Source organism: Corella eumyota, chromosome 5 (assembly GCF_963082875.1).
Source record: "Corella eumyota chromosome 5, kaCorEumy4.1, whole genome shotgun sequence".
Classification (NCBI taxonomy): Eukaryota; Metazoa; Chordata; class Ascidiacea; order Phlebobranchia; family Corellidae; genus Corella; species Corella eumyota.
The window spans coordinates 6,923,199-6,934,459 of NC_137494.1; the positions used below are offsets into that span (position 1 = coordinate 6,923,199).

The 11,261-nt window shown below is 28.5% G+C and overlaps 2 protein-coding genes across 3 annotated transcripts; one reads left to right on the forward strand and one right to left on the reverse strand.

Moving 5' to 3' along the window:
• Positions 1 to 1,051: 1,051 nt before the first annotated feature.
• Positions 1,052 to 8,238, reverse strand: LOC145751789 (ADP-ribosylation factor-binding protein GGA1-like). Of its 2 annotated transcripts, XM_082567893.1 has the most exons (14): positions 8,107 to 8,238; positions 7,677 to 7,761; positions 7,306 to 7,480; positions 7,064 to 7,187; positions 6,787 to 6,935; positions 6,539 to 6,712; positions 5,591 to 5,819; positions 4,846 to 4,974; positions 4,088 to 4,293; positions 3,362 to 3,438; positions 2,812 to 3,215; positions 2,556 to 2,728; positions 2,377 to 2,487; positions 1,052 to 2,253 (listed from the first exon to the last, which is right to left on the reverse strand). In XM_082567893.1, the coding sequence occupies exons 1-14, from the start codon at positions 8,144 to 8,146 to the stop codon at positions 2,140 to 2,142; spliced, it is 2,190 nt and encodes a 729-aa protein (XP_082424019.1). In that variant the 5' UTR covers positions 8,147 to 8,238; the 3' UTR covers positions 1,052 to 2,139. The 2 variants fall into 2 exon arrangements, with proteins under 2 accessions (XP_082424019.1, XP_082424020.1); XM_082567894.1 differs by lacking the exon at positions 4,846 to 4,974.
• An 895-nt stretch (positions 8,239 to 9,133) lies between these two features.
• Positions 9,134 to 11,211, forward strand: LOC145751790 (prostaglandin E synthase 3-like). Its single transcript, XM_082567895.1, has 7 exons — positions 9,134 to 9,185; positions 9,475 to 9,612; positions 9,717 to 9,903; positions 9,988 to 10,086; positions 10,176 to 10,367; positions 10,585 to 10,672; positions 10,790 to 11,211. The coding sequence occupies exons 2-7, from the start codon at positions 9,578 to 9,580 to the stop codon at positions 10,846 to 10,848; spliced, it is 660 nt and encodes a 219-aa protein (XP_082424021.1). The 5' UTR covers positions 9,134 to 9,185; positions 9,475 to 9,577; the 3' UTR covers positions 10,849 to 11,211.
• The last annotated feature ends 50 nt before the right edge of the window (positions 11,212 to 11,261 follow it).

An 11,261-nucleotide genomic window follows, 5' to 3' on the forward strand; every position in this document is an offset into this window, starting at 1 on the left:
GCGGTAGGCACGCTAACATAGAGTATGACATGTTTATCTTATATTCATGTTTAACGTCGCGGCAAACCCCACTATAGTAAATAAACGACTTTGTTTTTATAATAGTAAAACTTTTGATTGATTCATAGTATTTTAACGCAGAGAATTAACTGCTGCATATACTCAATAACAAACTGCTTAGCTTATATTTGCTTGGCCTAAATTTCTTAAAAGCCACAACAGTATAAAAAACGCCTGCCTGTTTCTACTCTTCCTGGAAACAATAAATGTGGCTAGCAACAAACAATGCGGGTGATCGTACAAAAACTATAACGTGCGAGATGTTTTCGAAACAAAAGTAATTTGAGCAGGCGGATTCGTTTCCCGGGCACACTTTCGACCTGAGAAAGCAATACCGGCCGGGTTAATTACTCGATTTTACGTTTCTGTAAAGTATGTTGCACAATGTTTTGGAAACTGCAAACGCACAGCGAGTAGGGAAGGCAAAATACAGTTGGTATAAATAAAACCGCGGGTTAAAAAAGGATATTCTATTATGCGCACAACCATTCATTTTTTAAAATTTTTACAATATGCGTTTGTTAAAAAATAAATATTAAACGAAAGGCCGTTTAAAAATAGTAAGGCGAAGTAACCAACAGTGCACAAGAAATACTATTTAAATGGAAAACAACTAGTATCAACAGTAAATATTATGCTTACTAAAACAATGACTTAACCTAGTAAAAAAAATTAATTTTATAGATTTAATACGCTTCTGGTCAAGTCGTTTGTTATTACTGTAAAATCGTAGCCTACTCTATACCACCACCTACCGGTTAAGATATTTCCAAAAAAATCGATACTCTTTTTCGTTAAATGGAAATTATTGATTAATGTGTCTGTTACTTAGGATTATTGTATTAACTAAGTCATTGAAAATAGTTTAAGGGGATTTTATACACTTGTAAGTAATACAACCTTAATTAGTAGGTCAACATTGCATTCTAAATTTGGTAATTCCTACTATAGTATAACTACAACAAAACGAAAACAGTATTTTTTCGGTTTTAATTTAAACGCAAACAAAATTGCACGGTATATAGATATCAACAATTACTAAAATTCGTGTAAAATAGGCATGTCCGTATACAACGCGCATTAAAAAAACTATACAGAACAATAACACAGAGTATACTAGTCGAATCCAGCCTATGCAAAATTTACAATGTTAGCTTCACTAATGCATTTACGTAATTCTAAGTAGATTTACAGTTGGGGTATAGGTATTATGTAAAGACAAAACCAAAAATTCGACAGAATATGCTTGAAAAAGTTTGCCTATGACTAATGTTTATGGTCAATATTTATAATAAATAGTGTTTAAATTATTTATGATTAACGATAATTTACAAATCATTCTTCTTCGATGTTAAAAAATTAAACATTTTAAATAAATGTTGCTATTTGTAGACAAATATTCCAAGTTAAAAAAAATTTAACATACAAACAAAACTATTTTAAAATAGTTTAAGCACGTAAGCACAACACAATGGCCGAAATAAATGATCTAACCTATAAATAAAATACCCTATCTACATAGTAGTACCGTTTATTATTAGGCTATTTCTATACAGTATCAACAAGTTGGCCTTTGTATAACAGCATAGCTGGGGAACTAAGCAATATGCAATAAATAAACAAATAAACACAGGAACATTTTAGCAAGATATTATTTTTTAAAGTGTAACTATAATTCGACTATGACGCATTAGATTGCATTTTTCCTGTTTTGATTTTAAAAAATATCCTAACAATTTAATTTATAAGGGACGATATAAATGTTAAATTTAGTAATTAGAAAAAAACAAAAAATTTTCACTAATTTGAATATCTACAATGTAAAAAGGTTGATTTAAAATCAGTTAAGCCCGGAAAACTTAAACTTTGACAACGTAATACCAAACATATCAACTTTACATTAACATTTTTTTGGATTAATCATTTAATAAAATAAGTTTTCAAGGGTTGAAATGTCACAAGTTAAGTTGTCCAGTGCTAAGTTGTCTCAACGCTAAGCTGCATGGTCACCATAAAGCTTAATTAAAAAAATCATAAATATTGGCAATCAATTTAAATTAGGGATAATTTTTTCTTTGATTATAAGTTGCCCCATTTTTCGGCAGGGGGAAATCCTGTGATAACCCCATTTTCTGAAATAGAAGTCTGGCTGTCGATTTTGTAATCAAGTTTAAATCGCAATTTTACTTCTTTCTGTTTTTTTAAATAAAAAGTTTATAGTGAGAATAAAAAAAAAAGAAAAAGATATTTTGGTTAAAATTTTTTTTTTTTTTTTTATTTCAAATTTTTTTTGGATCGTAAAAAATATTAACTTACCTTATCAGGGTTAGCTATGGTCATAACTTGGGTAATAGGGGGTGTTGAAAATATGGGGTTAAAAGCCGTAAGCTGGATGTTAGAAGGGGTTTGTAATTTTACCCTCATAATCTGCAAAAAAAGGGTAATTTTAATGTTGTATCAGCAATTTAAAAAAATAACTTAAAAAATTAACTAACTTTTGGTGCAGCAGCTTGAAATAAAATATTCTCGACTGGATTGGTTCGCGTACTCATAATTGATACCACAGACACCAGTGTATCTGGTCTGGATGGTAGCGCATGGTCTTTTGCAAAGTGGACCATTATTCTAATGCCATTGTTGTCATAGGCAGTAATAGGAGTGTAAGTACCTATAAAAAAATATTTGTAAAAATGTTTTTTATAAATAAAAATAAAATTTTTAAATAACAATAAAAAAATCAGAAATACAAACTTGGTCTTATTGATTCTAATGCGACAAAAACATCATTCAAAGAAATTTCTGGTACGACCACTGGTTTGGTTACTTCTGGTGGTGGCTTACTGACTACTGGTGGGAGAATGGTTATTATTGGTTCCTGACTAAAAATACTATTTGTCGTTGGAGCAGGTGGTGCACTGGTGGTTGAAATTACATTAGAATTTCGGGTTTCTGTTGAAGCACCAGTTAAATTAATTCCAGCAGAAAAAATGTCAATGTCTTGTTTGGAAATGGTGTTGTTGCTGCTGGTCGATGGTGTTGGTGCCAAATTGGTTAAAATTGGATCGACGTCGAATAAGGTTGGTGCTAAATTTGGCTGGTTGTTCGCTGGTTGACTGGTTGAGCTTAATTGGTTTAATGTTGGTTTTACTGGTTCGCTGCAAAAATATCTTTTGTAATTAGAAAAATTTTTAATTTTAGAATAAATTTTTGTTTTTTATTAATAAATGATTTTGATTTAGTAATAGTTTGTAGATTTATTTTTTCTTTTTTTTTATAAGTTTTAAAATAAACTTTGACTTACATAAATTTTCCTTCTATCTTGTGACCCAATGATTTTTCCATTAAATTCTTACTCAGCATATCGATATCAGAGAACATCTATAAAAAGTGCAAACAACTTTAAGCATCGAGTAAGAGTTATTAGCAAAAAGTTAAGTAATTCCAAAAAAAGGATTTTGCCGTCTCAAAAAAATCTAACACATTAAAAATTGTACAAGCCTTGACTAAGCCCATTAAAAAAAAATTGTTATGCTTTAGTGTAATCATTTTTAAATTAAAACTCTTAGCTAGGTAACGCTTTTAAAGTGTTATGTTACAGAGTTTTGCAATTTTGTTAGTGATGTATATAGCATGTTAGTATGGTTGACAATGAATCAAAAAATGCCTTTAGAACCTTTAAAAAATGTCTGTGGTACTTACAATTTAATTTTCAAAAATACTGGAAAATGATTAACATAAAAAAACAGGTTACCATATTTTTGTGTGACTTAGAAAGTACTAAGTAGCTTAGTGAATGTATACACGCTAGTACTTTCTACGTCATCACAAACAGGGCTTCCCTTTTCTTTTTTTTAATTAATTTTAATTTTTTTTTTAAAGTTGTATATCTTAAAAAGTAGGTGAAATTATTTAAAGTTTTAAAACCATTTTTGTGTTCAGTGACACCAACTTAATTAATTTTTGAGTATAAAAAAATCGCTAATATATGACTTTAAATAAAATTCAATGTATAAAAATTAAAACTAACGTCAGGTTTTGCAGTTGTACTAGCTGGAGGTTTCTGAATAAGTGGAATTTGAGGGGTGGTCGACTTTAATAAAGGTTGGAGGTTAGGGGTTGGTGTTTCTTTGGGTTGGGGGAGGGAAAGATTATCAAACAAACTGTTTACATCATTTTGTGTCGTAGATGTCTGCGCACTTTGAAAGTTAAGCAACAAGCTATCGTCAAAACCACCTAAAATAAATAATATCCATAAAAACAAAGCGAAATAAAATATAATATGTTTAAATTTATTCAACCGATAAAAAACATAAAACATTTTCTAGTTTAACCATTTTTTAAATTGAAAGCATTTCTGTTGTTAAAAACCAAGATTTAATTTATCAATACCAACATGCAAAGTTTATATTAATGTTAGATTATGCAAGTGTAATATCTTAAAACATGCAATAATCCTGGTCATTATTTCATGAATAATTAATTACTTAAATATTGATTTTTTTCTGTAATACTCTATGTGCAGTGGTAATGTATAAGGGAATTAATGAGTTAATATTCAAATAAATTTCGCAGAAAAACAAAGCCAAAAATACAGTTGGAATAGTTTAAAAAAATCTGTATGTATTCACCCAAAATGTTTTTCTAAAATATAACTTAATAAAACAATTTGAATTACTCATGCTTTTGCTAGTATTCAATACACAAATAACAAAAACAAAGGTCAGATAAGGGAGTTGTGCTATGCTGGTTGTAAGCTTAGACATGCAGTGCATTCATTTAACATACCACCAATAGTGTTGGTAGGATTTGTATTTGTTGAAGCAGTAGGAAATGCATCAAAGAGCAAGCCATTTGATGGCATGCCCGAAGGATTAAGACTGATTCCAGTCAAATCGTTTAGATTTGATGTGTTGTCTGTCGATTACAGATATCAAAAAATTACAAAATGATAAAAAATAAATCACAAAAAAATCTGACAAAAATTATAAAAAATTACTACATGTAATTTTTTTTACTACATTCATTTTTTTTAAAATTTACTACATGTAATTTTTTGTTAATTAACATTTAAACCACAGATAATATAAAAATCAAAATATTTTGGTAATGAATTTAAATAAAAAATACTTTTTTAAAACTTTTTTTACAACATTAGTTTTGTTAAGTAATAAATTAATTTTAATTATTTTCTTTTTAAAATGAAAGTTAGTTAAAATGATATTGATTTTAAATCGTTTTTGAAAATACAACTTGATTATTACTAACTTTAATGATTATGTAACTCATATTTGTAATCATGTATGATTTTTGTATATATTTATTTTAGTTTTTTTTATGCTTACAGTAACTACTAATTATGTATATATATACATTTCAAGCTACAAAATTTACATAAAATTGTAAATATGTATATAAATATAATACAAAAATTGAAAGTAAAACTACTATCTATCACCACGCAAGGTTATACCAGACTTATTCCAACAAAAAAGTTATAAATTATTTTTTACAAAATTAAAAATGTTTTAACCTGGATTTAAAGTTTCCTGTTTTGGAGCGTCAGGTTCTGAAGCCCCGTCTGCCTTCCTGTCTGTCACTGACCGCAACTTAGGCTGAACCAACTTTTCGAAGGACTGCATGACTCGTGAAACATCGTCGTTCGCTCGTAAAATCTCCATCAATGCTGACTCATCGTCATCAGTGTCGGATGCAAGACGGAACAATGTCGGTCGCAATTTTTGACAACTGTCATACAGTTCCTATTAATAATATTAAAAAAAGCATGAGTATAAAATAAAAAGCACAAAAAATTAGTAATTATAGTAATTATAATTTTAAAATTAAAACTCAAAAAAAGTAAAAAAGAGAATAATTTTTTCCCTTTTTTAGCAATTAAAAATAGTTTTCTAAAAAGACATTAGGCCTAATTAATTTAGTAAAATTAGTCAAATCCTACAAGATAAAATGTGGCTTATAAGATACACTCGAAACACAAATACACTTATTTCTACAACACTTTGCTTCACTTAAGTAGCTGTCCGAGTCCTATTAGCGGTTGATTAAAGAAAAAGACACTCATCTCTGTTTCTCAGGAATTTAAGTGCGCTATATTTATTTGTGTTTAAATATAACAATTCTGGCACTTAACACCTTAAATTGTTATGCTACAAAACTTAACTACAATATATTATTTAAAATTTGTCATGTTAGAAATTTGAGGTTTGTGGATTAAAATTTGATTGCAATCATAAAAACAATAAAACTTTGCACTTTACAGTGCATATAGTATGCTATACAATACTTAAAGTAGGCCTTTAAGGCATTAAACTTTTCTATCATATTTTAAAATTAATTTTTATTAAGAGTTTTGCGAATACTTGAATACTTTTCTTAAAAAATACAAAACCATTCTCAAAAAAAATAATCACGAAAAAAAACTTTACTTTAAAGAAAATAAACTTAAACATTTTTATTTTACCTTCATCATTTGCATGTCAGCAACTGATGATCCATCAGAAGTGAAATGAGTCAGCATCTCGTTAAGAACTCGGACATTGTTAGTGACCTCTTCCAAGGTCGAATGTCGCTTCTTTAACTTCTCCACCTTGTCTTGATCTTCTTTTACTACATTTTTAATTAAGCGATTCGCAGCCTGAAAAACGTTAAAAAATTTTCGTTAAACTCAATTTAACAAATATTATAAATTTTATAAAAAAAATGTTTAACCTGTAGATCTTCTGGTCTTGTACTTTTTAGCAATCTTTCAAGTTGTTTCTTTTTATCTTCATCTTTAAAAAGTGTGTCCCTATCATCTCTTGGAGAAGGAGGATTCTGGACCAAAGTCTGATCATATTCTGGATCCTTTGTAACAATTCCTGAAAAAAAAAATAACCTAATCAACAATTTTTTTTAATTTTTTTTTATAAATTTTTTTTATTAAAAATAAAATAGCTCAATTAAAAACTTGTAGATTTAAATTATTTTTTTATAGGTTAATCAAAACCTTGTTTCTTGAGCATCTGATAAGCATCGCGAATTTTAACTTGATCAGTCAAGGCAATACTCCAAGTGTATAAAAGTTGAATTACTTTATCCTGAACCTTCTGTGATGTTCTTGTTGCAAGATACTAAAAAAAATATAATACAGATATTTTTGAATCATCTGTCAAAAAATAGCTGTTCCACACAAACAGTAAGTGTTTTTTGCCTTAGAGACCTTTATTTATTTCATATTTTGCGTTATACCTTTGGAGAAACAATTTTAATCATTTCGTTCAAAAATCGATATTTTCCAAGTTCCTTATGAAAAAGATCTCCACAGTTTTTAACACAACTCTCAAGAACAACCAATGCTTGTAAGGCTTCTTTTTCTTGTGGTGATTGAATTTTGTGAGCAAGAAGCCGAGTACTATTTTGAGCTCTAAAAGTAAGACAACAAAAATTTAAATGGCCTATCTAAGTATTTTTAAGTTATTGGTAAAAATCTAGGTATTGTAAATAACTTCTAAAAACAAATTAACATAGTTGTACTTGTATAAAAAGAGGCCACAAAAAAAACAAAATATTTATAATATATGCTTATTATACAGAAAAAAAGAAGTTTAATTTGTATATACCCCTCAAGTTCAGAGTTAACTCGCTCACAAAAGTTCATAATATATTCCCAATCGTCTTCCCTGTTTAGTGGGCTGGTGGCTTTATCTGTATATAATTAAATAATATATATATTTATTTAAAAAAAACACTTTAGCCTACAAAACACTCTGTTTGTTAACATATAATGTTGAAAATATTGATTTTGGCTTTAGTATCAAATAAGCACTTAACAGTACATTAACATACAAATTTTACTGTTTTGTATTAACTTAATGTAACTAAGTTCCTTATAAAAAATGGATCTCTGTTAAACAGGAAACAGGGATATGAAGCAAAAAAACAATACTCCTAAACAAGTATTATAAATTAAAAAAAAAGATTTACAAAGTACTAGTTGCTAGCTTTATGTAAAACAAACCAAAATATCAGTTTTAAAACTGATTAACATACTTAAAAGTGTTTCCATTGTTTCTCCAGCATCATTATCCATGTTGAATTTAAAACAGATCAACACTTTTACATATAAAACATTAAATATACAAAACCTATAAAACAATGTGTGGTTTCATTTACAGATTTGCTGTAGTTAAAACATATGTGTTAAACATGATACAAAAAATAATCAGAAATAATAAGGAAATCGTATTAATTAGGTCAAGTAATTAGGGTGTCGAACAAAGCACAAAATTTTGAGCTTTTATTGTTGGGTAATGGTCATGGCAGCTTATGTTTGCACATTTACTTAAATGCAACCTACAGACTTTTAACAGATAACTAGCAGACTGGATAGTTGATACTATATATTTGATTTGTTTGGAAATAAGTTTTTATTTGGAAACCAGCTGAAAAGTGTTAGATAAATTTATAAAAATATTTAGTTTTTACTATCTAACCATAATAGGCAGAGATAGAGTAATGTACTTTATTCTATTACTAGTTCAGTAGTTGTTAGTTAATTTACATTCATATTTTAAATTAGAGGTTAACTTTTTAATAACACCATAATGCTAGGGTGCTTTTTATTTAATTAATTTTGTAATTCTGTAAATTGCGATTCGTATCGGTCTTGACATTTTACGTTGTTATTAACGAGGCTGCCTCCTTACGTTACAATAAGTAAGTAATTACAGTAATGCACAGTTTAAAATTAACTAATCTTTAACGAAATATTGATCTTTATTAGTTAAAAGACAAAACAAACTGAAAAAAGTAAAAACTACAAGACATACACATATCCAAAACGGAACAAGAAACGTAGCAATCCAGATGTTTTGTGGCAAAACAATGGTTTTAGCTGGTCTTCGATATATTTGTGACAATATTTTTTCATATACTCTTTAAAAATTTTTAGGTTTAAATAACTCATATAATCATACAACTTTTTTTGTATTTTTTAGTAATTAAATAATTTATTTAAATTTTACTGGCCAATTTTGTTAAACTAATTGGAAAGTCTCAAATGTGTTAAGTTTTCTATCGTAACATCAGGAAAATTCGAATCCAGCGTGTTACAGAAATTTAAAGTTTAGGTAAGTTTACGTTTTATTTTAATTACTAACTATCCATTTAAATTATTAGTTATATTTATATTATAATTTTCGTTTGGAGGTATGTATGGTTAATGTTCTAAAAGTTTGAATGATTTTTTAGCACGTGACTTATTTGCTTATAGAAGAGAACCACGTGATTTTTATTTAGCAGTTAAACAGTCTAAAATTGTTCGTTTGCTTTTTGTTACTGTTAGGTCCTTTTTTGTGTTAAAAAGGCTTGAATTTTTTTTAAATAATTTTTTTCAACATTTGAACTTGAATTTTGCAGTATAACTGATCAGATTGATTAGGAAATATTAAAGACAAATCAATTGGCTAATTAAGGAACAAATTTGCAGAATCTTTTATAAATTTCATAATATTTTCTAAAAATGACGCAAGACACAAAAGGCCAAGGAGATTCACCGTAAGAAAATTGTTTAAAATTTTTGTAATTTAATTTAGCAAAAAAATTTAATTTTAGCAAAATTTAATTTCTTTTTTAAATAAAATAATTCATATATTATTCAGTGCACATGCAGCTCCAACAATATGGGCACAAAGAAACGAAGTTTTGTACATAACTTTTAAAGTTTCTAGTTGCGTTGACCCTAAAGTTAACTTAGAAAATAATAAAGTTACTTTTACGGGTAGTGATGGCAACTCGAAATCAAATTATTTTAACGAACTTGAATTTTTCGATGACATCATTCCAGATGTAAGAACCAGTTTTGTAAAAATTTATTTTTAATAATTTATATGTTAAATTTTGAATAAAATACTCACATGCTTTGTTTTGTAGGATTCAAAATGGATTAAAACCGGTATGGGAATTTTTTGTACAATTGCAAAAAAAGCCAATGACAAATATTGGCCCAGATTACTTAAAAATAAATCCAAGGTGAGACCTTGCAATTTTTATTTTTTTGAGTTAAACCCACTTAAATTCTAATTTTTATTTATTTGCAATTTTTGAATAAATTCCTTCAGGTACATTGGTTAAAAGTCGATTTTCAGCGGTACAAGGATGAAGATGAGTCCTCAGAAGATGAGGGGCAACCTGGAATGGGAGGAATGGGTGGAATGCCAGGCATGGGAGGAATGGGTGGAATGCCAGGCATGGGAGGAATGGGCGGAATGGGAGGAATGGGTGGTATGGGAGGAGACATGGACCTTGCCAGTGTAAGAAATTAATTGTCATCACCATGGGGTTATTTTTTTGTATATAATTTTATCTTTGATGTGGAAAGGTGGAATGCATGACTTAAACATAAGAGTAACATCAGTTACTTCGACCCAGTCTTGAGTTGCTATTAGCAATAGTAAAACCATTTTAAAGTTGTCGGGTTGGCTCAAATTAAAACGTAATCAAGTTTAAAAAATTTTATTTGTATTTTAGATGATGGCAAACATGGGTGGGGGAATGCCTGGGGGAACCCCCGATATGGATAATATCGAAGAGGATGAAACAGATAGTGACGACGAAGGTTTGTGAAAATACAACAACAATTTTTATTGTTACACTAAAACATAGCGAAATTAATACAAATTTTTTTTAATTTATTACCAATATTTTTAATATTAAAACCTATTGATACTTTTAGCAATTCCTGATCTTGAGGAAGCTCCTAAGGAGGAGGATGCTGCGCAGGAGGCTCAATGAGAAATTTTTATTTAATTCTTTTCCAGTGTGGAGCAAGAAGTTGCGAAAACAATTTTGAATGTAAGAAGATAAAAAACAAAAATCAATTAAGTAGCTGCTCTGTATATTCCCAAGAAAAATAAACTTTACGAATATTTTAATCCCTTCATTCGTTTTAAGTTAATTTTAAATATAAATTCGTTGTAAGATGCTCTGGTCTATATTGGCTTTAACAAAAAAGTTCAAAGCATTTTGTCTTCAATTTCTGCAGTTGGCCTATTAATTTTGTGCCATATAATTTACACATTTTTCGTTATAATGTTAACATGAAAATTAGAATTTTTTGTTAATTTGCTGAACTGATTTTATAAATGAAAAACTTAGCTTGGTGTGTTTACCAACTTAAAACTATTATGCTAGAAAGAAAATTAAGG